At 46.2% G+C, this 26,900-nt stretch overlaps 1 protein-coding gene across 4 annotated transcripts in view; it reads left to right on the top strand.

The window, feature by feature from the left end:
- Positions 1 to 26,900, top strand: part of LARGE1 (LARGE xylosyl- and glucuronyltransferase 1) — a 542,381-nt gene that overhangs the window by 253,747 nt on the left and 261,734 nt on the right. For all 4 annotated transcript variants that reach the window (XM_043562453.1, XM_043562452.1, XM_043562454.1 and 1 more), the window contains 2 exons: positions 7,696 to 7,778; positions 24,992 to 25,115. In XM_043562453.1, the coding sequence (XP_043418388.1) occupies positions 7,696 to 7,778; positions 24,992 to 25,115 (207 nt within the window). The remainder of the gene's footprint in view (positions 1 to 7,695; positions 7,779 to 24,991; positions 25,116 to 26,900) is intronic.

Genomic DNA, 26,900 nt, shown 5'->3' with positions numbered 1-26,900 from the left:
CATGACCTGAGCCGAAGTCGGACGTTCAAACGACTGAGCCACCCAGGTGCCCCAGTACTTGTCTTTGAGACTAGCTCGTTTGACTTACCATGACGTCCTCAAAGTTCAGTTATAGTATGAGACAGGATTCCCTTCCTTTTTAAGGCTGAATAATGTTTCACCGAATGTATAGCCCACATTTTGTTCATCCGTTCATCTGACACTGGACATTCAGGTTTGCTCCCACCTCTGGGTATTGTAAATAATGCTGCAGTGAACGTGGGTGTGCAAATATCTCTTTGAGACCCTGCTTTCAGTTCTTTTGGCTATATACCTAGAGGTGGGATTGCTGGATCATATGGTAATTCTATGTTTAATTATTCCAGAGAACACCATATTCTTTTCCACAGCAGCTGTACCATTTTATCCTCCCAGCAATGGTGCACGAGGGTCTAGTTTCTCCACATCCTTGCCACAGATTGTAAATCTTTATGTATCTGATAGTCTGCTTCCTCTGCTGGGGAAGTTGACTGCAAAGTGATCACTAAGGACTTTGCAAGAATACACTGTGTGGCTGTTTCTCCCCCCGCCCCCACCTCTGCCTCCCTGTGCTGTAGCACCTCTGGCTTAGTGCAATGGTAAGACACACCTGAGACGGAGTTTCATGTGTGGTCTATGAAGGTGTGCCCTTGGGACCGGCGCCTGAAGGCTCTGTGGGGTTTGTTAGAGGTAGCTGCCCCAGCAAACAATTCTCTGCAGGGAAGGTAGTTCCTGGCAATACATACCTCATTGAAGGGGCGTTTGGGCAGCATATCATGGCATGTCCACCAAGCTTAGGTGATTGCAGTAGCTTCCTGACCTTTCTGCTTCCAGCTTGCTCCTTCTGCTGCCCTCCCCATGCACCTGCACACAGACATGCTCTGTTCTCAACGGGCAGCTTGAGTGATTCTTTAAAATAGAAGTAGGATTGCTTCACATTCTGTGTCTCCCTCTCTCTCTCCCCCTTGCCTGCTCATGCTCGCTCTCTGTCTCAAAAATAAATAAACATTAAAAAAACAAAAATAAAACAAAAAACTAAAAATAAAATAGAAGTAGGATCATGCCACTTCTCAGCTCTGAACCCTCAAGTGGCTTCTCTTTTCACACACAGGAAAAGCCAAGTTCTTCCAAATGGCTGTGAACTCTAGAAGGCCTCCCTCACCTCCTGGCTTTCTTCTTGTGGACTGGTCGCCATGCAGCCTGGCTCCCTCTTTTGCTCCAGGCTGTTTCCCCAGCACCTACAGTTGAGTCTGGCACATAGTAGGTGCTCAAGTCTACATTTGCAGAATGGTTGCAGGTTTGGTGAATGTGGGTAGGCTTTTGGCTCAGGCAGGTCAACCTTAGGTAGGGGTGTAACACACACCATGCCTGGCAGGTTCGTTTGGGGCTGTATTCAGACAGTGCACCTGCTCCAAATCCTGGTTAGACTTCTGTTGACTCACCCTAAGAATCAGTCTGCCCCTTTAATATGTCTTCCACACAACATTTGGATTTCTGATCGGGTGAGGGTACTCTGTTCTTTGTAACACAGGAAAATCCTAAAGTGGACCAGAAATATGCAGGATGGAGAACGCCTGGTGGTTCATTCGTTTGTTGTGCGTTTATTAGGCCTTGGCTATGGAGAAGGTGCTCGAAGTCCCCAGTGCAGGGGTGGCCCTTCCTGTCCTTATCCTTGGCCCTGTAGCCCCCGTGGTTCCACCTGCCCTTCCTTGCTGAGCCCCTGACAGCTTGGGTCCCATTACAGTCAGGAGATGTCTACTTTTATTTTTAAATGATTTTTAATTTTTTGAATGTTGACATACCTTAGGAGGTGTTCTACCTTTATTTTCTACAGGATGCAGATAATTTTGTCTTTTGAGTCCATGGGTTTTTGTATTTAGAGAAAACAGAGTTTGATCACTGGCTTCCCAGAAGAGTAGGGATGTCCTGGAGGTTTGTAAGATGATTTTAGATGGCTCATTAGCAATACATTGCTTTCATTTTAATAGTCACATATGTCACAGGGTGGTATGGGTTTCACAGCAGGACTGTGAATTCAACCCCTCGGTTTGCCACTGACTGGCTGAGCCAGAGACACTTAGCCACCCTGTGTCGCTCACTCGTCATCTTGAAATTTGGAAAACGCTGGATGTTAGGAAGACTGCAGAAATCCCCCCGATCCATGCTTTCGCTTTCCACGTTTACAGTTAGCCGTGGTCAGTCTGTGGTCTGGAAGCAGATGGTCCTCCTCCTGATGATTCGTCAAGTCAGTGGTAGCCTAACGCTGCGTCAGAATGCGCACGTCATTCACTCGTTTCATCTCTGCATGTAGCGATTTTATCTTCTTCCTTCATCACAGGAAGAGTGAGTACAGGACAATATGAGACTTAGGCCACATTTATATAACTTATTATAGTATGTTGCTATAATTATTTTGTGATTAGTTACTGTTGTTAAGCTCTTACAGTGCCCGATTGATAACTTCCACCTTATGGTGGGTATGTATCTGTAGGAAAATACATAGTATATTATAGGGTTCAGTACTATCCAGTTTCAGGCGTCCACCGGGGGTGTCTTGGAAAGTATCCCCTGTGCACTATTGTATATAGAAATTCTACACTGCTCTTAGACAGGATTCACCAAGGATCAGAGAGGTTACGTTACTTGCACAAGGTCACTCAGCTGGCCAGAGGCTGAGCTGCAGCCACCACCCAGCTCTCCCGAAGGGGTTAAAGCACAAAGATGCTGAACAGCTTTTCTTTATGCTGTTGAGGCATTTGGTGAACAGCATTACTTCACGAGGTGCACCTTCTTGCCCTCCCTTGTCTGCGTACAACAAGCCAGTGGGGCGCCCATTTTTATGTCCATTTTACAGACAAGCCAGTGAGGCTCAGGGACATTGAATAGATGCTCCTCAGTCACAAAACAGTAGCTTAGCCTTGATGTCGCAGCTCAGACCAGATCTCCCCATGAACCTTCTTCCACCTCTGTTTCTAGCTGTGTGCTTCTCCCCAGCTGCCTGACCTCCTGGAGTCCTGCCTCCCCGCCCCTTGCTCCCCCACCACACGATCAGAACGTGGGCTCAGCCTGACTCCTCACAGCACATTGTTGAAATGGGGTTCCGCCCTCTCTCCCATCGCACAGTCTCTCTCGCAGTGTTGCTGGGGGGAAGCACAGCTGGGCACAGTATTAATTACTTCTGCTGGGGCCATACCTTGCCTGCCGTCCCTTAATTTTTTCCTACGTTTCTTTCGGGATAGCGGGAACTTTTTCCCTGCGTCCATATTTGAGAAGACAACCCTGTGGAGATTTTTCTTGTGTGTGTTGGGGTTGGGGGAGGGGAGGCCAGAACACAGAGAATGTTCTTTTTCAGGTTCTCTTGAAGGCTAACACACAGTTACAAATCCCAGGTGGCCCTGAATGTCAGGAGTGACAGTTGCTCTGGTCCAATCACTGGAAGGCCCTTTCCTCCCTGAAGCCCACTGGTACCCTTTTGGCCTAGATGGTGCAGGTTGCTCTAGGCTGCGAGGACTCTGATCTCGTCAACATAGGATCCTTCCCAGTGTTTGATGGCGTTGTCTGGTGAGCTTTCTCCCTCTTCTCTTCATCCCGGGGGACTGCTTCACCTTTCCATCCAGCTCAACATAGTGCCTGGCATATCAGGGACGCCAGGAATGCCCGTGTCATGCCTGAATCCTTCTTGTAAGTCCTAAAAGTCGATGTCACTCACTCGAACCTAGTTCAGTTACATCATGTCTTCAGGGGCAGCTTGTGGATGTGCTGAGTGCCAGATTCAGGACTAAAGGGAGTGAGCACGAAGCTTCGTGGGCTTCCTCAGAAAGAACTTTTGGTCCATGTGTCTGAGAACTTTGTCAAGCTACTTAAAGTTTATACATACAGCTCCTACATTCTCAAGTTTGTTACATTGGTGCTCTCCTGCCTTTTTTTTTTTTTTTTTCAGCTTAGGGATGGGCAGTTTATATATGAATGCTTCAGAGTCCTCTGTGCTTCCCTTCCAGCCACCGGGACCAATGTGAGGCTAGGAAGGGTCACTGGAATTGGTCAGGCCCTGGCAGGAAATCAATGGCACTCTTGAAGGAGGCAGGAAGGGTTTAAGGCAGCGCAGACATGCGAACTGGTGAGGGTGGTGAAGCCACTAGAACCCCTGGGCCCGAGGGATAGGAGACAGGTGGCCTAATGGAGCCCAGCAGAATCAGAACTCAGGGGGAGGGTTTCTGACAGGTGCAGGGGATCTGATCTCTCCTTCTGCCTGCCCTCAGGCCTCCCAGTGACCAAACTCCACCAGAAACCAGAGGCAGTGGGAGCCAAATTATTCAGTCTGTAAATGTCAGGCACTTAGGCACAGAGCAAATTGAAAGAGGGTAAGAGTGAGTTTGGAGGCACAAATTAAGATCCTCACCCCAGCCCAGTCTGAGCTTTGTGACCAGTAAAGGTAAGTATGACATCTATATAAAATGTAAGCAAGTCTTGATGACTGGCCTGTGGTCACCCAATCTGATATTTTAGATGCTTCACTTTGATGGGATGAGTGTCCAAGTAGTTTGGCCATTGGCCATCTTTTTTTTTTTTTTTTTTTTTTAGTTTAGTTTAGTTTATTTATTGAGAGAGAGAACACGCACAGGAGGGACAGAGAGAGAGAGAATCCTAAGCAGGCTTTGCACTGCCAGTGCTGAGCCCGATGTGAGGCTCAAACTCATGAACTATGAGATCATGACCTGAGCTGAAACCAAGAGTCAGATGCTTAACCGGCCGAGCCACCCAGGTGACCCTGGCTATTGGCCATCTTTAAGTCACCACAAAGAGACACTTGAAACCTGGGCTTTGTAGCTTCAAAACCAAGTTATCATGGTGAGACCATATTTGTGGCTCTGCTCTTTCAAGGGACATTCATCCCTGTCCCCCTACTCTCTCTGCTCTGAAGCCCAACCGCTGACCCATTCTTGACATTCACTCCTATACCCACAAAAGCTGGGACCACCCAGAACTCTTCCAAGAGCATGTTCACAGTGCTCCAATTTTCTGCCTTCCTTGGTAGCAGGGCCTTGCTGCTACAGCTCCAGATGATGAATTTATTCATGGTGGCAGGTGTATTGGATGAAACTAAAGAGATTGGAAAATTATGTAAAATGTTTGAGAATGTGCACGCTCGTGCTTTCATTTAATGGGCCCATTTTAAAAAGCCCCTGAACCCTGAAGCCAAGACAAAGTTTGATATCTCAGAGGCCGCATGTTTAAATATTTGCAATTGCAAAGAGCTTGATTCAGCGTGCTTTTATCCATTCTTGTCCCCTTCCTGGTTATGTCTCCTGCGTGCAGGCATTTTCCTATTCATTTCCTCCGTGATTTAAACGGTGATGGTTGCATCCGCATAACAGTCTTTCATCCCAAGTCTTTTGGAGATATTATCCAGAGATAAGTGATGGTGTCTTCTCTTCATTTTACAGGTGGAGAAATTAAACTATGCATAAATTAGACTGAGTCAAGGTCGGGTTGGTAGCTTGTGGGTCTGAGTTTCCCTGTACCCTCTCTTCTTCTTTCTAAAAGCAGGGTTTCCTCACAACAGCCCTGTGACCTTTTGGACAGGGTAATGCCATGTTGGGGGGCTGCCCTGAGCCTTGTAGGGGGGTCAAGCAGCATCCCTGGCCTCTGCCCACTCAATGCCAGTAGGCCTGCACACACCAGGAGTGACAGCCAAAAATGACTCCAGACACTGTCAGATGTTCTGGGTAAGGCAGAGGGGGATGAATTTTGCCTCCTGTGGAGAACCATTGCCTTCCAGCAGAGTAATTTAAGATCCTGGACACCAGAGATTGTGAGTTCATTGGTCTGAGGTGGGGCTGGGGCACAGGGTGTATTTTATAAACCTTTCAAGTGTTTCTGATGTACTGTCAGGGTTAAGAATGTCTGCTCCAGAATTTGAATCCCATCTAAGCCTGAGTAAACTTCCCCTGGTGATGTTGCGGGGGGTGGGGGCCCGGGGGGTGGGGAGTGTGGTATGAAGTAGGCCTGGGAACCAGAGGTCATTATCCTGAAAGCCTGTAGGGGAGCAACCAGGATATCAGAACTGCTTTTTTTATTTTTATTATTGTTTTTTACCTTTGTACTTTGAAGTAATTATAGACTTTTAGGAAGCTGCAAAGGTAGTACGTAGGGTCAACAGAACTGTGTTTTGAACTGGCTGATGAGAATAATGGGGAGTCCAGAAGCCATGCCATGGGGAGAGGGCACCTCTGGAGGCCCCTCTTTTTTTTTTTTTTTCTTTTTAATTTTTTTTTTGAGAGCAATTTATTGCTCTTCTTTTTTTTAAAATTTTTTTTTTTAACGTTTATTTATTTTTGAGACAGAGAGACAGAGCATGAACGGGGGAGGGTCAGAGAGAGAGAGGGAGACACAGAATCTGAAACAGGCTCCAGGCTCGGAGCTGTCAGCACAGAGCCCGACGCGGGGCTTGAACTCACGAACCACGAGATCATGACCTGAGCCGAAGTCAGATGCTTAACCGACTGAGCCACCCAGGCGCCCCATGGAGGCCCCTCTCTTAATTAAGTATTGGGTGCTAGAGGGAACGTGCTCGTTCTGCAATACTCCCAGGACAGAGCAAGCCTGGGGTGCCTGCTAGGAGGCCGGTTTCAGTCCAAGGTGGACTGTGCTTTGGCAAAAGGTACAACGTTGAGAGGCGTGACCCCTCTATTCTTTGAGCTGTTGTGAGAGGCTGGATGGCTTTCTGTAGGGGCTGCCCTAGAACAGGGTTTCCCAGTCTTTGTCAAGTTGCTACAGCACACAGGGTAGTCGTGCCTGAGCGGCCAGCCCTGCCTGGTAAGCCTTAAGACCTCGCTTCAGGACATGAGTGACTTTGTCCCCTGTAAGTCACTGACAGCACACCAGGGTGCCAAGGGGACCCCATTTGGGAAGCCCAGCTCCAGAGAACATCATCGCTATGATCGGAAGGCTGTGTGCCAAGCGCCATATTTATTCCACTCTTGGTATTGTTCCCTTATGTGCTCCATGACCTCCTGCAGGACATGTGTCCTGGCCCTGTGTGACTGTGAGATGCCACACCTTTCCCAGGGTCATCCTGGGCTAAAGGAGGAAGCCAGGATTCCTTTCCAGAGCCCGAGCTCTTAACTGCTCAGATGAGATGCCCCATAAAGTCCCCTTCACTTCTCCTGTCTTGAGTTCTTGGAACGATGTCCCAGCTGGCGCCCTTATAGGTGTTCATTGGTGTCTTTGCCTGGTCAGGCTCCCCTAACCTGAGTCATCTTGCGAGAACATTTCCCAGCTCTGAGCCATCACTTCTCAGTCTGAGATCCCTGATTGTCACTGCTTCCTTTCAGGGTGTATTTCTTTCTTCTCTCATGTGACCAGTTGTCATTGTCCCCCAGCTTGGGGGCAGGGGATGCACTGTTTGCCTATGTGAGCCAATTGCCCTTTCTCTCGTCCCCAAAATGTAATTGAAAAGAGCCTTAATGGTTTCCAAATGATGATAGCTCCATAAACCGATTAAAAAGGCCTTAATAAAACTCTCAAGTTATTTTCCACAGCTGCAGACTATGCCCTTTGTTTTCTAATGATCCCAACAAGAAATGAGGGTGGTTTTTATTTTTCATGTGGTCTGGAACACCAGGAAGGCCCTCTTCCATCTGTTTAACTGCTCGCCCGGTTTTCTTTGCTTCCCAGACAATCCACGTTGCTATTGTCTGTGCCGGATATAACGCCAGCCGCGATGTCGTCACCTTGGTCAAGTCTGTCCTGTTTCACAGGTAAGCACGGCCGTTGTTCTCTGTGGGCTTGTGCGTGGGGCCGGGGCGCGTGGCTTGTGTGTGTGATCCATCCGTGTCGCTGCCTGCCTGCACACTTCCTCTGGAGAGAGTTAAAGAAGGGCAGCATTTCTCATCAATCACTGAAGCTGCTGTGAAAATATGCTTTTTGTCTGAAACCCTGGGGAGATTATTGTGTTAATAATGTTTAGCAGGAGCAGTTAGGTGCTGTCCCACAACGTTTAGGATTATAGGTCTTAGACCTAAAGGGACCTTCAAGGACACTTCAGATTTGAGGCTTCCATTTCTTCATTGGCTTCCTCTCCCGACAGTCACCAGACCTCTCTGTTTACACATCCCTGTTGACAGGTTGTGTTATGGACTGAATTGTGTCCCCCTAAAACTTATCTGCTGGAGCCCTAGCCCCTACTCCCTCAGAACGTGAGCTGTATTTGGAGATTGGCCTCGAAAGAGGTAATTCAGTTAAATTGAGGCAATATGAATGGACCCTAATCCAGTATGACTGGTGTCCTACTAAGAAGAGATTGGGAGACAGACTTATGCAGAGGGAAGACCCTGTGAGGACACACGGAGAAGACCCCCCCCCCCCCCCCCCCCCGCCATGTACAAACCCAGGAGAGGGGCCTCAGGAGAAACCAGCCTTGCCAGCACCTTGATCTTGGACTTCCAGCTTCCAGAACCATAGAAAATAAGTTTCTTTTGTTTAAGCACTCCCAGTCTGTGGTATTTTGTTATGGCAGCCCTAGTTAGCTCATAGAGGTTGCTTGCTGTAATCCAGTTGTAGCCTGTCCCATATCTGGGCATTTCTAACAATTGGAAAGTCCTGCCTTATATTAAACTGAAATTTTCCAACCCGTAGATAATGTGTGTGGGTCCTCGTGGATCCCCGTGGAACTAGCCACATAAAAGACAGGTTTCTCCTCCACCTGGAAGTGATTCTGCTTCTCCTAAGTCCTCTCTTATCCAACTTAAACTCCTGCCATTTGCTTCTACTTTTTTACAGGACTTTTCTTGTGTGTGTGTGTGTGTGTTTTTTTTCACTATTTTGATTGATTGATAGATTGTTAGACCTAGTCAAGATGTATCCAGAATTGAGTTTGTAGTTCTAGCCAGTATCCTTGGCTCTGTTCTAACATTCTTACCAAGGGTTTAGATAAAGCTTATTCATGGCTGTGGCCAAGATGCAGAAGGTTCTGGGCAGTATGAATAATCACAAGAAGCTCTTAGATCTCAACTGAACAGAGATCAATGTCACGTTAATGCCCGACTCTAGCTGTCAGTGCTGAGGTCTGCATAATCTCCCTCCTGCACTTGGCCTCCCAGTCCCCAAAGATCCAGCTTCTCCAATGCCAGGTGATACTTTAAAAAGGCAAATCTGATTTCTTCAAACCTTTTCTTGGCTCCTCCTTGTGGACCGGAGAGAATTAAACCTCTTCACCGTGGTCTATCTAGACCATCAGGACCTGATGTGATTCTCTCTCCTCCCCTTGCTGATACTTCACTCTCCAGAAACATTGACCTGCTTGAATTCCCACCCTCTCCCTGCCTGTTGTCTATTTGTCCATTTCTCACCTCCTCCAGCCTCTTCCTCCTCCCAGCCTGGCAAACTTCTTATCCTTCTGTTTCTTTTTCTTTTTTTAAAAAAATTTTTTTTAACATTTACTTAATTTTGAGAGAGACACAGAGAGAGAGAGAGAGATCAGGGGAGGAGCAGAGAGAGGGAGACACAGAATCCGAAGAAGGCTCCAGGCTCTGAGCTGTCGGCACAGAGCTCAATGCGGGGCCCGAACTCATGAACCATGAGATCGTGACCTGAGCTGAAGTCGGCCGCTTAACCAACCTAGCCACCCAGGTGCCCCTCCTTATCCTTCTAACAAGAGGCCCACCTGTACCTGTTAGTCTGGGCTGGGGCTCCCCTTCTCCCCACCCACAATACCCTGTGCATCTTTCTGTTACTGGACTTAGTACATTGTATTTTATTTCTGTATTCATGTTGTCTTTTGTAGTCGAATATGGGACTTCTGGGGACAGCAACCATGCCTTATATTTCTGTATTCTCAGTATCTTAGCAAAGGACTTCACATGTATTAGGTGCTCCATGAATGTTTACTTGTTTAACAAGTGAATCTGGGGAACTTCAGGTTATTAATAAATAACCTGAAGATAAATTTATTCAACCAGTTAACTAATAGATCTAGCTCAGACCTGGTTCAGCTACACATTCATACCACTCTACAGCTGAGTGATTTTCAGCAGGTCATTTTAACCCTTTAGACTTTCATGCTTAGGTTACTTACCTCTTGCTGTGAATCAGCTCACCCTGATATTTATTAGATTGAAGACAAAATTTATTAGCTCAACTGTTTAAACTGAACTCACCTGGGTGGGTCTTTTGGTGGGTGCCCTGATGTGCCTGTAGTCAGGTAGCAGGCCCACAAAATGTCAGATTCCCTGCTCTGCACCCAGGAGCAGGAGATTCCCTGCCTTCCTCCCTGCTCAGTCCCTGCCCTAGAGTGGGGAAGGGGGAGCACTGAGTAACCAACAAGTAGAGAATGCGGTCGGCTGATGGGAGGGGCTCTCCGTTCCCTCCTCTTACCTCTGCCAGGTTGGTATTGGGATTTCAGTTGCTCCTCTCAGGAGGAAATGGGAATACCAAATAAAGATACCAATAAAGCCCCAAGTGGGGCTCCACCTCATGTCTTCTGAATTAAAGTGAGATACCGTTTCTACACCACCATCACTCCTGTGCGTTGTTTGAGACTCCTTGTGGTTCTTCAGCCTTCATCTGCTTGAAACCGGGCATTTTGTCCCATAAGCACTGAATTAGATGAGTGGTTCTCAGCCCATTTGTGTTTGTTTCTTGTCACCAGTAAAAAACTTGGGTCCCTCCCTGATTGGGGGGAAAAGCCCCCCTGTTAAGAGAAGAGTATTCGCATGATTACAGTCAAATGTGCTGCCTCTCAATTATGGCTCATGTTAAAGCCATAAAAATGTTTTGTGTTGCTGGGTGTAAATATTATCGCTGTTGCTTCGCTGCAAATCAAATAATTCCAGTAGTTGCCGAAACCCTAAGGAATCCCATTGAGTGTAAACTTTCACTCCTACAGTAACTGCGCAGCACAAAGATGTTACATTTAAAAATAGCAATAGATTTATAATTGGCTGCCAATGGCATGCCGTGCTTTGGTGGCGGCCTGGGGATTTGAGAAGAAAGCAAATTCTTAGTATGCGTTAGGAAAATTCTACACGCCACGTCAGTGAGGACTTGATCTTCACCCAGATGACCACTTAAATCCCTCCCATCCTTGAAATTCTACAATGAGAATGTCTATGGATTGATGTGCTGGTGATAATGACTGGAGATATCAAGACAAAAGGACTTTTGAAAGACTTTCAGCTCAGAAAGTCCAGCTATAAATAGCTTCACTCCTTCCGAAGCACGTTATGGGGATTAACCAATACATGGTTATAAAATACTTTGGCAAATGAAGTACCTTTCTAGTGTTAATAATAATGTAATAATAGTGGTGTAGGATGCTTCTTTTGGCTTTCTCTGTTAATTACAGCAATTAGATTTATTTTCCAGACAAGACTTTCAGCAAATTTTCATTTAAGGCTTGCTTTGTTACACCAAATCAATTTTACTTCCGCAGTATGCCTGGTGACAGTTGACATAGTAGATTTTAAAAGAGAGTAAAAGAGTGATGTAGGCACTCCTGTATACTCCTACCAGAACCAGAAATTGCTATAACCTTTTTGGAAAGAGATTTTATGGTGTTATGCCCAAGACCTTGACCCTATATGACGACTTCAGAGACTCTGTCTTAAGAGGATAATCCTGGGCGGCCTGGATGACTCAATTGGTTAAGCATCCAACTCTTGATCTCAGCTCAAGTCATGATCTTACAGTTCATGAGTTTGAGCCCTGCATCGGGCTCTGCTCTGACAGCACAGAGCTTGCTTGGGATTCTCCCTCCCTCTCTCTCTTTCCCTCCTTCCCTCCCTCTCAAAAATAAATATTTAAGGGGCACCTGGGTGTCTCAGTCAGTTGAGCGTCTGACTTCGGCTTAGGTCATGATCTCACAGTTTGTGAGTTTGAGCCCCGCATCAGGCTCTGTGCTGACAGCTCAGAGCCTGGAACCTGCTTTGGATTCTGTCTCTGTCTCTGTCTCTGTCTCTGTCTCTGTCTCTCTCTGCCCTTCCCCTGCTCGCTCGCTCTCTCTCTCTCTTTTTCAAAAATAAACATTTAAAAAATTCAAAATATTTAAGAAATCTTTAAAAAAAAAAAAGGATAATCCTGATTATAGAAAACACTTTTATGACATACTGCTTATAATGATAAAAATTTGAATCATACTCGGATGCTTGGGTGGCTTAGTTAAGCATCCAACCTCGGCTCAGGTCATGATCTCACAATCCGTGGGTTTGAGCCCTGCGTCAGGCTCTGTGTTGACAGCTCAGAGCCTGGAGCCTGCTTCAGGTTCTGTGCTCCTCTCTCTGCTCCTCCCCCACTCATGCTCTGTCTCTGTCTCTCTCTCAAAAATAACTAAACACTAAATTTTTTTTTTTTAATTTGAATCATTCTTAAAAACAATAAGACCAAATAGTGCATCACTCTTTTATATAGTAACCCATGTTCTCAGTTGGTGGACAAATTGTATTTTATGATATAAAATAAGTGATAACACAGTTCAAAACATGTGCATAATATCATTCTGCTGTATAAATACAAGCACATATGTGTCACACGTGTGCAGATGTGCACAAATATTCTGAAAACACTGGTAGGAGAAAGACTAGCAGAGACTTTGTTTAAAAATGGAATTTTTCATGTGTTTGGAGAGGTAGAAATAAAGGTGATATTGTTTTTGTTTTCTCTTTACGTGTATTTTGGGTCATCTCATTGTGCAAAGAAAAAAGGTGGATGAGAAAGAATGAATACAAAATACATGTGCACAAGGATTTATCTCATAGAGAATAGCACGATATGTGTCCATGGAAGGGCTTTTAAAGGAAATTGGGGGACGACCTGTAACTCCAATCCCATTTGCAAATAAACTGGGAAGTGTAGCTGTTCTTCAAGGAAGCGAAGCTTTTAGTGAGCAGAGCGAAAAAAAATTACTTAGTTACTTAGTAGCTAAGTGTTTACCTCCTGGGCAGGAAGGTGGGCCAGCTTGTAAAAATTTAATATTTGTTTGCTGGAATGATCTACTGATTCTTACACTGTATAGTCCCGTTGGCAGGAAGAAGCTGGGTGATTTCCCTTACTTTGCATATCAAGCAGCTGGATTTTTGTTTTTGTTTTGTTTTGTTTTGTTTTTTAACTTTACTCGTGCCCCTGAAGAACATGGAGGGTAAAACAGCCTATTTGTGCCAAGTATCCGTCTCTAATTGTGTTATTGCTTATTCAGGCTTAAGCTTATTATACAAGTAGAGTCTAGCTTGTGAAGGGAAGAACCTAGGATTTGAATAAAACAAACAAACAGAAGTAGGTTCTGATTTTGGTCTTGCCATCTATGAGCCAGGTGACCCTAGTGAAGTCTCTGTACTTCTTAGAGCTTTGGCTTGTTCTGTAACCTTTCTTACAGCTCTGCTTGACTGTCAACAGAGATAATCTATGTGAAACATTTCTGGTTTTTTTTTTTTTTTTTTTTGAGAGACAGAGAGAGAGAGAGAGAGAGCGCGCGCGCATGGGAGCTGGGGAGAGGGACAGAACAGGAGAGAGGGAGAACCCTAAGCTCAGATGGAGCCCGGCATGGGGCTTGATCCCACGACACTGGGATCATGACTTGAGCTGAAATCAAGAGATGGGCACTTAACCACTGAGCCACTCAGGCACTCCTGTATTCTGTTTATTGAACAAATATAAATGTAGCTCTCACTCTATATCAGGCTCTTCTCTAAGTGTTTTTCAGATATTAATGCATTTAATGCTCCTGTGACTCCAGGAGGTGGGTACTATTATCACCCCCTTTTAGAGATGAGGAAGCTGAGAATTCATGTTAAGTCCTAGCTCAGAGTCTCAGGATGCTCAGATATGGGTTGGTACCCAGTCAGTCTAGCTTCAGAATCTGAGCCCTCAACTGGGGGTGGCAGGGGTGTGGGGTGGGTTGGGGGTTACTATTTTGAATATCATTATTCTTTCTGTTTTTAATCATCATTTTGGGTGACCTTGTGGACATTGTTTTGCTACTATGATGTCTGTAATCACCCCTTCATCCCTCCACTGAAGTATGTATTTTTGAGGTGCTGAGTATAAAATAAATAGTGGTTTTAAAGGCTTGGACATTAGTGTTCTTGTAAAACTTAAGAAAAAAGCATGGAGGAAAGGAAGTGGTAACTGTGAGGTGATAGTTAACTTAATTAGCTTGATTGTGGTGATTATTTCACATTCCACACATATGTAAAAACATCACCTTAAACGTTCGTAATATATTTAATGTATACCTTAAATATATACAGTTTTTGTCAACTCAACCTCAGTAAACCTAGGGAAAAGAGAAAGTGCTATGGTCATGTGATATCTTCGAACAGGTAGGATACCTATGCTATTTGGTCATGCACGTACATGTAAAGCCAAAGAAAAGTGATATGTGTAGTTCAGATACCAGGCATCACATAGGCCATTGTATTTGACCTTCATCCCAACCCGGTACAGTAGATGCCACTGCCCCCACAAATGGATGAGGAAACTGGGGCTCACAGAGGTTAAATAGCTTGTTCAAGGTCACAGGTGAGTAAATGATGCTCCTGGGATTCTAACCTTGGTTGTGCCAAAGCCTGGAATCCATGAGGCCTTTTTGTTTGTTTGTTTTTGGAAAGTTGCTCTGTATTTCTCCCACGGAGAGCTCTTCTGATGTGATGCTGACTTGCCCTTGAACCCTCCCACATGATCAGTGCTACCTCTCTTCCTTCTAACTGGGAACGCACACCGAGAAACCCTCATTCTGGCGGCTGTGTTTTTCTGCAATAAGTTGTATTAAATCTCCAAGTGTAACAGATTCACTGAGCATTGGAGCCGCTGCCACAGGCTCTTTCTTTTTCTAAAAATTGCCATTCCATTGTAAACTTAATAATTAAGGATTATTTCAGCTCAGATGTCCCTGTGTATTTTAATAAAAGCAGACCCTAGATTGCCTTGTAGGGGCTGTGGCACATTCCTGACAAGATAAGAAAGGAAAGGCAGGGAGAAAGCTGGGGTTTAATCATCTTTGCTCTTTGTATTACCATATTTACGGCATCCCAACCTGGACCAGGGGAGCAGTTAAGGAAATCAGAGGCGGCAGGAGCATTGCTCATTATAAGCGAAGTCCGCAGGCTCTGCTGAAGATAAAACATGCACTTGCTTCTTTCTTTGTTGTCAAAGCGTGATCTGGTCTGAATATAGACCAGACTTAATGTCTGTGTCGTTCAGGCCCCAGCAAGCTACATGGGACCCGTTCTGTATTAAGATATTCTGGCCTGTTCACATAGAAGCCTTTTCTCATGGGCTCAAAGCAATGCTCCCCAAATGCATATATAATTGGTGGCTGGTATAAAAGGCTGTTTTTGATGTCGTACAGAAATAAAATTAAATAACAATGAATCATCTATCAAGGAAATTATCTTTGTGTGTGTGTGTGTGTGTGTGTGCGTGTGAATACTAAGAAATTCTGGATAAGTGCTTATCCTTCCCTTGGTAAAGTTCTGTTGGTGTGAATATGTCATTAACATCTGTCTAACTCTTGCTAATCTTCCACTGAACAAAAGAGAATAGGTGGCAGGCTCTCGGCCTTTGGCTGATTTTGGAATTTGAAGGCGCCGTATCATTAAAACTATTCCTTGGGGCACCCGGGTGGCTCAGTCGGTTAAGTGTCCCACTTGGGCTCAGATCATGATCTCCTGGTTCATGGGTTCGAGCCCCGCGTCGGGCTCTGTGCTGACAGCTCGGAGCCTGGAGCCTGCTTCAGATTCTGTGTGTGTCTCTCTCTGCCCCTCCCCCGCGTGTGCTCCGTCTCTGTGTCTCTCAAAAATAAACATTAAACACACACACATACACACAACGAATTCACGCCTTCCTGAGCTAGGAACTAAAAGTGAAGTAAGACTCAGAAGTCACACCTGGAAATTGAAATACCACCTTTATTGCAGTTTGCTCTGGGCTGTGGGATGTTCTTTCAAATGTGGGCACAATTGGGCTCTTTTTTGTCCCGACCAGTTGAGTTTCCCTCCCAGTCAGAGGCTGGCCTTCCCCATGTGGCGGACCGTTTATTGTACAACACAGCTCCCTGAGGAAGGAAGCCAGAGACCGCCAAGCAGACCGGGTCTACTTTCCTCCCCCAAACCCACAGGTCACATCCCATCACAAGCAAATGAATAAGTATTGGGATTTGATTCACATACTGTAGCGTTCACTCCTTAAATGTGTACAGCCTGCTTGTTGGTTTTGAATATTCAGAGTTGTCCATCCATCGCTGCTTCCTAATATTAGACCATTTCTATACCCTCAGAAGCCCTTGTATCCATGCAGAGTCTTGCCCTGTTTCCCCTTCTTCCATCCCCCAGCGGCCACTTGTCTTTCTGTTCCCGTGGATGTGTTTGTTCTGGACATTTTGTAGAAATGGGACCTTCTACTATTTAGTCTTTCGTGAGTGGCTTGTTTCCCTTGGCATCATGTTTCCATCCGTGTTGTGGACTGTGTCTGTGCTTTATTGCACTTCATTGCCAGTAACATTCCACTGCGTGGCTCGAGCACGTTTTGTTTGTCCGTTCATCACTTGGTGGCCATCAAGGTTGTTTCTGCTTCGTGACTGTTACGGATAATGCTACTACAAAGGTTTGTGTGCAAGCTTTTGTGTGAACATGGGTTTTGTGTATAACTAGGAGTAGGACTGCTGTGGAGCTCAGCGGCAGTAACTTTTTATGCTTAATTTTTAGAGAAACTCCAAGAACCTGTGTCCAAAGCAGCTACACCATCTCTCACTAACACCATCTCTCTAGTAACAAATAAGGGTTCCAGTCTCCCCACATCCTCACCGACGCTTGTTATTGTCGTTTTTTTTTTCATTATTACTGTTTGAGACATGTTAGTGGCTGTGAACTGGTATTTTGTGGTTTTGATTGCCATCTCCTGGTGACTGACGATATGGAGTATCTTTCCTTGTGCTCGTTGGCCATCATATCTCCTCTGTGAGAAATAGCTGTTCAGATCCTTCACTCAGTTTTTGATCAGCTTGCTTAGTGTTTGAGTTGTAAAAGATCTTTATATATTATGACTACAGGTCCTTTATGAAAAGCTTTGCAAACTTTTACTCCCATTCTGAGATTATCTTTTCTAGTTTCTTGATGGTGTCCTTTGAAACACAGATGTTTTAAATTCTGACGAAAACCAGTTCATTTTTTCTTTTGTTGATTGTGCTTTGGATTTTGTGTCAAAGGAACCATTCCCTGGAACGCCTTGGTGGCTCAGTCTGTTAAGCATCCAGCTCTTGATTTTGGCTCAGGTCAAGATCTTGTGATTTGTGAGATTGAGCCCCAATCCAATCCTGCTTGGGATTCTCTTTCTCTCTCTCTCCCTCTCTCACTGCCCCTCCCCTGCTTATGCTCTGTCTCTGTCTCTCAAAATAAATAAATAAACATGACGGGCGCCTGGGTGGCTCAGTCGAGTGGGCATCCAACTTCGGCTCAGGTCATGATCTCACAGTTTGTGAGTTCGAGCCCCGCATTGGGCTCTGTGCTGAGAGTTCAGAGCCTGGAGCCTGCTTCAGATTCTGTGTCTCCCTCTCTCTCTGCTCCTCTCCTGCTCATGCTCTGTCTCTCTCTGTCTCAAAAATAAATAAAAACATAAAAAAAAATTCAAAATAAATAAATAAACATGAAAACAAAATTAAAAAAAGAAAAAGAAACCATTCTATAACCTAATGCTAAAAGATTTACTCCATCATTTTCTTGTAAGTGCCTCTACTTGTAACATCCAGGTAACTGTGTCAAACTGTGAGAACATTTGGATCTCTTTGGTAATTATTGTCTGTTTATTTATTCTTTCAATAAACAGGTACTGGATGTTACATCTACAAGGGGCTATTGAAACTCTGAGGATAAGATTATTCACAAAATACAATCCCAGTGCCTAGACTCCATCTAGCAGGAAACAGAGAAGTGAGTGTCAGTAGATTATGGCGGTCACATGTGTTTTGAGCCCCAGCGTCCATGAGAAGCACAAAGAAGGGCATCTGATCTAGTGGAATAGCTTCCCCGGAGCAGTGGTGCTGAAACTTGACCACAGAGGGCTAGAAGCGCAGGTAGGGAGGGAACATGAACGCGGTTAAGGAAGAGAGACAGCAAGCACACAAGTCTGCAGGAAAATGTGATTAATCTGTACCCACAACTAGGCACTTGCTTAGCACTGGGTTTGTAGAGAGAGAAAATGAGGGCGGTGTGTTGTGAAATAGCGAAACTCCACCCTACACAGCTCCCATTCTAGTGGGTGGGCAGGAGGTAGACCTGAAGATGAATGTAGAGATTTCCAGTGCTAAGCAGTGCTAGGAAGATGGGGCGCTTGGGTGGCTCAGTCGGTTAGGCATCCTACTTCAGTTCAGGCTGTGATCTCACAGTTTGTGAGTTCGAGCCCCGCATCGGGCTCTGTGCTGACAGCTCAGGGCCTGGAGCCTGCTTCGGATTCTGTGTCTCCCTCTCTCTCTGCCCCTCCCTTGCTCATGCTTTGTCTCTCTGTCTCTCAAAAATAAAACATTAAAAAATTTTTTTAAACAATAAAAAGGAAGTGCTAGGAAGAAGCAAGGTGGTGGAGAGCCATAGGGGAGGGAGGGGGCACTTTGGAGGGCATGGCCATGAAGGGCCTCCCTGAGCAGGTCACTCTTTACTCCTGAAGAGGGAGAGGAATTGGTCATATGCAGGTCTGGGCAAGAGAATGATTGGAATGCAAGTTTGAGGAGGGAGTAGGAAGACGTGAGCTTGGAGAGGTGGACAGGGTGAGATTATCAAAGGTCCTGCTAGCTCCAAGCAGGAATGCTGGACGCAACTCATTGTACAGTGAGCAGGGGGTTGTGTGATCATTTTGGAGGGAGTTGAGGGCTTACAGGACAGAGGATCTATTGGAGGGAACCAGCACAGAGACCCTATGAGAGAAGGGGTGAATATATTGATGAGATCTCACCAAAGAGCAGACAGGCTAATAAATGCTAATGTGTGTTAAGTCCTTACTCCTTGTGGGTCACTGTTCTAAGTGCTTCATACATTTTAAGTCAATCTGATAATAACAACCTGAGAAGCTGAGACTCTAAGACTAAGTGGCTTGCTCAACTTCATATCATTACTTTGTGACAAACCATGATAAGAAGCAGCCAGGCAATTTGGCTGTAGAGATCTGGCTCCTGACCACTGGGCTGAGCTGCCTCTCAGGGCATGGAATTGATAGGGGGTGTGGGAGATGGGCCGGGAAGGAGCCCAAGCAGTACTCCCATGTTGAATGATGTGCCTTTAGCCCCGGCAAGGAATCCAGGAAGACAGACATGTGTAAGAGGCCCCTATTTAATATGCCCGGTGTCGTTCTGAGAGCTAGGCTGCACCATGGATCACAGCCAAATGTCTGTCCGCATGGAGCTTACATTCTTGAGGGAAGACGGGTACTAAACAGTCTGCAAAACTCGTAGTAACCTGGTATTAGGAGGGTTGTAATTAGGCCATCTTGATTCTGAGTGGTCTGTGGGCATGAAGGTGGGACCGTCTAGTGGATGGTTGGATTTATAGATTAAAGCTCAAGGGAAACATTCTGGTTTACACAGAAACTTGAAACAAAGTGGTCTGGGCAGTGTTTTCACATGCTTGTCCTGTGGCTGCCGAGAGGTGCGGTTGACAGGACCCTCATTCTCACGGTGGTGTGGAAGGCGGAGCTCAGTAGAGCCTTTCCAGGCATTCTGCCTCCAGGGAGTGAGACCAAGCTGCTGGTGAGCTGTGTTGGATTGCGGAGATCATCAGCAATATGCCAGGTCCTCCATGGTCCCCTGGCCTGGGGACCCTGGTGTGCCCTCTGATTAAACATTTTCATAGTCATCTAATGAGGCACATGGACCCCTTTGGCCAAGCAAACAGCTAGATTTGCCCTAAAGATGAGCTAAGTGTCTCTCTGGATTGATTCTTCATTCTGGGGAGATACTTACAATAGACCAGAGTGAGAGCTTGTAAGGGGAAGGCCTCACACAAGCGCTCTCCGTGCCCTCTGTGGGCCTATTGCTCTTTCCATGCTGGCGCATCCTCTGCTCTGTTGCCAGATTAACGTCCCGAATTACAGCTTTGATCTCCTTCCTGCTCGGCACCCAAGTCTTGTCTGGGTCTCCTTCTCTTAGAGAATGAAAGTCATGGATCTTAAGAGGTCACACACGCTGGCTCAGCCTTCCGTTAGGACTTTGATTTTTTCTTTTTATCCTCCCTATTCCTGGCATGCAGGAGGTGTCCACCAAATGCAGCAGTGTGGTCAACCCAGATAAAACTGTTGTTCCGTCATAGACATGCTGTGTACTTCCCTGCCTCTGTCCCTTTCCTGATTCTGTCACCCCTGCAGAACGTCTTCATCCTCCCATCTTTTCTTACCTGAATGTCTGGTTTAACAGCCACGCAGTCCACGCAAACATCCTAGATTCTCCACCGTGGAGAAGTAGCCTCTTCCACTCCTGTAGCTTTTCTGTGTCTCCTTGCAGAGCCATCCCGTACAGTTGCACAGTTGCTCACCACCCAACTCTAAGGGTACCCTTCACTTACTGTCCGTTCAAATGTCTCCCCGGGAGGTGTGCAGTTCCCAAACTTAGCAGTTGTGTGAGGTAGCCCCGTGTTCCGGCCCACCCGTGTTCCAATGTTTATTTAGTTATCTGTGTCCTCTCTGTCTCTGTTTCTGCCAGCCTGATAGCTTCCCGAAGAGAGGAGAGTTCCAGTTCCTGAGTCACCTAAATCCCTGTTATGCCTTACTTGTACTTACTGCTTGACAGCTCTTTGTTGCATGTTTATTCATTCAACTCATTTTGGGGTTTGTGGATGGAGGAACTAATTGAAATTACTTCATTTGAAAAGTGATGTAAAGCAGTAGAGAAAATAAGTTCCCCAAGTTAACACTGGTAATGGTGGCCCCATCCACTCAGGGTGTTATAACAAAATACCACAGACGGGGTAGGGCTCATAGACAACAGATGTTGATTCCTCTCAGTCCTGGAGGCTGGGAATCCAGGGTCAGGCACCAACATGGTCTGGCTCTGGGGGGAGCCTGCCTTCCTGCTTTTCGGTTACAGGTTGCTGACTTCTGTCTGCATCCTATGATGGAAGGAGAGGGGGAGCTCTCTGGGGCCTCTTTTCTAAGGGCGCTAATCCCTTTCAGTGGGGCTCTACCCTCACCTGCTTTGGGAGTAGGGCCCAAAGGCCCCACGTTTTGACACCTTCACCTTAGGGGCTAGGGTTTGACATAGGAATTTGAGCAGGCAGGGCACCAACATTCAGACCATACCAGGGGTTAACATACGTTGAAATCTTACACACCAGGCACTTTGCTAAACACCTTATATATACATTATGCTGGGTCACGTGGGTGACTCAGTCAGTTAAGCATCCGACTTCAGCTCAGGTCACGATCTTGTGGTTCATGAGTTTGAACCCCGTGTCAGGCTCTGTGCTGACAGCTCAGAGCCTGGAGCTTGCTGCGGATTCTTCGTTTCCCTCTCTCTGCCCCTCCCCCATTCATTCTCTCTCCCTCTCCCTCTCTCTCCCCCCCCTCTCTCCCCCCCCCGTCTCAAAAATAAATAAACATTAAAAAAATTATATACATTATGTCACTTAGTGTGCACAGTGCGGTACTGTTTACTTACCATTCTTGATTTGGAGATGAATAGATTGATGCCTAGAAAGATGAAGTAATGTGCTTCTGGGCCTTCAGTTAGCAGTTCATGCAGCCAGGGCTCCACTCCAGACATTCTGGAGCAGAGCCCCCAGCTCCGAAGCATTGATGTAGACTGCCATTGACTATTGTTACCATTCTTACGGTAAAGTTAATGGTGGCCTAGAAGGAGGGACGTTGGCTTTCTTTTCCTGTTGCACAAGTGTTTGTTGAGCCCCTGTTATGTGCCAGGCTTTCTGCAGGGCACTGGAGATGGAGGTGAAAACATGGTTTCTGTCCTTGGGGGCCTCGTAGTAGAGACAAGGAACCACATGTTTGAATAAGTATCGTAGTGCCGTGCTAGGAATGGTAGTCATGTTTTTCGTATGAGATGCCAGGTTAGCAGGAAAAAGGACGAGAGAGGGCTTATAGGAGGTGTCCTGGAGGAAATGACTTAAAAAGGGAAGTTTGAAGGATGAACAGGAATTCGTGGGACCTCTAAGTAGGGGTGAGTATTCCCTGGAGAGCAAGCTGCACATGGAGATACAGACGTGTGGACGGCGTGATCGTGTTGGAACGAATATATGTAGGTTGGTCTGTTTGGTATTGCCATTCGGTGTCTAAAATTATGCCGTTCCTCTATTGTGGATACAAATGCAAACTGACAGTTACAAAGGCTTAGCTTTATCCATTCTGGATGCATAAGTCTCCGTTGTGGCTCCTGTGGGTGGGGTGGGGGGTGGCCGTGCCAACACTGAGGGCTAAATGGACCCATGTGTCTTCCCAGTGACTCTGATGAGCTGCCTCTCATTTAGCCTTCAGGCAAGTCACTGGCTGATAAACATGCCCCCGCCACTGGCACCAGTCCTCCCTCGGGCCACCTGGTAGCTTCTTATGGGGAAGCTTCTTAGGGCTTCCAGGGAATGTTGTAGGGCAGGTGTGCCCCTTCCCCTTGACTATAGGTAGTTTATGGGCAAATTTGCACTTTTCAGGCAATGGGTCCCCGTGGAGAAATTCTGCAGTGCTGATTGGGTCTTGTATTCATTTATTCAGTTTGTCAGCCTTGAGCACCTGTTATGTAGATGGTGGGTTTGCCTTGGATAATAATTGCCTTTGGGTCCAGACTCATCCATTCAGCTCCATCTGGCTTTACCACCCTCATCTTAAACTTGGTGCCTCCAATCCCAAACCCATCATCTTCCTCCAATATACCTTTCTTCTCCTATCCCCTGTCCTGGAGATACCACCACCAACCCAGGAACCTCAGTGTCCCCTTCTGCTTCTTTTTCTCCATTTCCCCCCATATCTAAGATCTCTTTTCCTAAAATCCCTCTAGATTCAGCTCCCTTATTGTTCTTCCCCAGACTCAGTCCTACTCAGATCCTCATTTCACATTCACCTAGTCCCGTCTTCCAAATGATGTGTCCACCTTGGTTCCCCTTATCTGTCCACTTTCCATCACCCATCCCTCCATTCAGTTCATTTATTGAACTCTTCCTGCATTCCATGCACAGAGCTACATCATAAGGTGATCCACTTGAACGTGACCGGCACAATCCTTGACCTCCCTAAGCTCACAGTCATGTGAGGATCTAGACAGGTAAACAGGTGAGCAAAACCTAAGGGTGGGTACATGGCACTAAGATGGCTTTTCGTTGGGAAGGCCCCTGACCCAGTCATGGGTAGTCAGGGAAGGACTCTAGGAGAAAATGGTGGTAGACCTCAGAACTGAAGGCTGGATAAGAGATAGATGCTGACTGGGCAGCGTGAATGGTGGGAGAGGAGAGGGCCAGACCATGAGATTTCCAACAGCAGCGATGGTGTGTCTTACCTTGTCCCCAGCATCCTGCTCATCTCCCGCTAAGTAGTAGGTGCTCAATAAGTAGTTATCAAAGGAGCAAATGCAAGAAGGTTTCTTACAGAGCAAACCAAATATGCAAAGGCCGAGGTGAAGACAGCATGGGAGCATGGGAATCTGAGGGAGGGTCTAGAGCAGGGCTGGGGAGAGCCTGCACGGGGGCCAAGAGCTGAAATCAGTCATGTTGCTACCACGCCTCACTGATGAAGTCTGGACTCTTTAACTGGGCGTTCACTGCACTGCTTCCTGCGCTTTGTCCTCCTTTGCTCTGACCCTTGGGTCCCAGCTAACTGCTTGTCCCCACATACTCCTGGCATGCCCCTCGGCTCTGGCCATAGTCTCCTATTACTCTCCTTGGATTGTGTCCCCCTCTCCTTTGCTTCCTTTCAAACCCCTTTATCTTTTGAGGTATTGCTCCCCCAACTCTTCCTTGTACTCCTGAGCCAGTCAGAATTAGCCCTTCTTTTTCTTTACTCCCATAGAACATTGTGTTCTATTGTGGTTGTTACCAACATTATGTTCCACCTTGTGTTTGTATTTAATTGTGGATTCCCCCGTCCCTCTGAAGACTATGAGCTCCTTGAAGTCACAGGGACCAGGTCATTCTCATCTTTAGATTTCCCAAAGGTGCTCATGTATGGTGTTACAATTTATGCTGCTGTTTTTACTAGCTCGATAGTATTTATGAGAGTAGTCCTCCTGGATTGAACTATGGCTTTGTGCCTGGTGCTTTCTCAAGAGAACATATCTTCTATTTATTGTCCTATCTGTGTTTATTATTGATATGCATCATATATTATACTTATCGACACAGTAGCCCGATAAGGAGATGTTTCTCAACGTTTTACAGAATGAAGCAGCAGCAGTGAAGAAATAGAAGTGACATGCTCAGAATCCCCACTAATAAATACCACAGTTGGGACTTGAACCCATTTCTGGTTGACTCCAGAAGCTTTTCCCATGTGTAATGCTAGTTTGTATTTTGGGTACTGCCTCAGTAATGGCTGGTTGATGGATGTGGAACAAAGAAAAGCTGTAGGAATATTAAGTGAGGGTAAGCTGACATTCAGTGATGGGAGCCCCCGGTGATGCCATCTTGGATGCCTAGGTTCCTTTTAGAGAGGAGCAAGCAGAAAACAGAACTCAGAATCTTCCCAGTTGCATTCAGCCAGTCCAGAGACCCTTCTCTGTCCATGTGCTTCTGAAACCAATGCAGATACTGTTTGACCAAATTGTTACATATGCTTAAGATTTCTGGAAACACAAATATGCTAGTAACAGGTATGGTGGTTGGCTTGGATGGAGCGTTACCAATGATTTTACCCTCTCTGAAATCCTGAGGTTGCGTGAGATGCCTTCTCTCCTTTTTAGCGCTGGGTTGGTAACGTGCCTGACTGACTTTCACAGCTGCTGTGAAATTGGTAAGCATGTGATTCTATGGCTGGAACTCTCCCTGCTGACCCGTCTTCTCCCCGCTTCCCACAGACGGAACCCTCTCCACTTCCACCTCATCGCCGACTCCATCGCAGAGCAGATCCTGGCGACGCTCTTCCAGACGTGGATGGTGCCCGCCGTACGTGTAGACTTCTACAATGCGGACGAGCTCAAGGTACAGGCGGGAGGGGAGAGGTGGCCCCCTCAGCTCCTCATGCTGGAAGCTTTTCCTGGTTGTGGTTCGGCAGACTGGCAGTGGAGGAAATCTCAGCTTTCAACTGGAAACATCCAGAGTATAATTAAGGTTGTTTGCCACCCGCATCAGATTTGACTGCGGAAAGTATTAGAGCAACCACGTCCTCAGCACAGAATCCATGTTGGTCTGTGCGGTTCTGGCCACCAGGGCTTTCCTTAGAGGTGGAGGCCATTGGCCTGGTATACATCTGAAAGAGGTCCGTGGTGGCCATTCTAGAGAATTCTGCTCCCCAGTGAGGTCAGTGCTGAACTCAGAGTCAGATGGGCCCAGGTTGTAATTCGTATGTTGTCATTTACTGGTCATAAGATAGAAAGCAAATAACTTAGACCTTTGCTTTGTCTGTTTCTCATCAGTGAAAAGGTGATTATAATATCAACCTCAATTGGATAATTAATAGGCAAAAATGAGAGAATATGTGTCAATGTGCTTTAAAAGATTATGCTGAATAAATAGCACAGACTGTGTTGGACTGGAGGGTTTCACCAGACGAGACTCATTTGGTCATGCCATTTCCTTGTTTAGAATCCATGTTGTGCCACGTTGTTGCATCAGGACTGAGATTCATGGTCTCATTAAGAAGTCCTGCTTCTGGCTCTTGACTCTTCTTCCAGTCCCATACTCCGCTCTAAGAAACCACCTCTGGTCCCTGCTGGCTCTCCTGTGTTGGAGCCTTTGCTGATGGTGTTCCTTCTATCTGGCCTGCCCTTGCACCTGCCTTTTCACAACTCTTCCTCACCCTGCAGGACGCTGCGGCATTGGCACCTCCTCCGAGAACCTTCCCTGACCTCTCCAGAAAAGAGGAAGATGTTCTCTATTCACGTGTCTGTCTACCGCTTTAGTTTAGAACCTTCTTAATGGGGGAGGGGGCGGGGAGCACGTCTTACTCCTTTCTAATTTCTAGTGCACAGTTGGTACCCTGTAATGCTTGTGGATTTAACAAATTGCTGTTGTTAGAGGAACATGTAACTTTGCAGAAATATGTTGATGTTCTGTCTCCAATCACCTTGGGAAGGACTAAACACCTAGGCATGAGGCAGATTCGAGCAAATTGCTTGTTCCAAACCTCATAAAGCCATTATCTTTTCATTTCGGAGCCATAACATTTTAAATAGATCACAGAGATGCCGGCCGGAGTTTCTGATTTTCCCATATTTCAGGCTCTGAGGTTGATCGAGATGTTCAGAATTTAGCATTTGGGGATTGTCGTGGTAATTTGTGTGCCATTCCAATCTATTCTGAGCTAAAATTGATTAACACTCTTAAAAGGGAAAAACAGAATTTAGCAAATTGCTGCACTAATTAAGGTGAAAGCAAGCCTCTCTGTCTCCCAGGGTCTAAGCGCCAACACAGTGGGGAAAAGCAGCGGGAGGGGAGGCACAGCGCCTGGCTCTCACGGATGCTCCTGCCTCCTTCTTCGTTCTCCTTTTTGGGACTATCCTGTGCCATGTCCCTTGTAAGCCTGTACACCCTACTCTTTAAGAAAACACAAAAGTAGATGAACAAAACCCCAGGTTCATATCCTCACTTGCCATTGAAGAACCATCTGATTTGGGTCCTGAGCCCTGGCTCGATCAGGGCCGGCCACCAAGTCAGACCCTGAACAAGATAATTCCTATGAAGGCCCAGCGGTGCCTGAAATGCAAGTTCTTGAAAATGCCCCATACACTCCCCTTTGCAGCCAAGGCAACATAGGATTAAAATACT

This window comes from Prionailurus bengalensis, chromosome B4, assembly GCF_016509475.1.
Source record: "Prionailurus bengalensis isolate Pbe53 chromosome B4, Fcat_Pben_1.1_paternal_pri, whole genome shotgun sequence".
Taxonomy (NCBI): Eukaryota; Metazoa; Chordata; class Mammalia; order Carnivora; family Felidae; genus Prionailurus; species Prionailurus bengalensis.
Note: the sequence above shows the minus strand (reverse complement) of the source record. Positions and strands in the feature narration are given on the sequence as shown.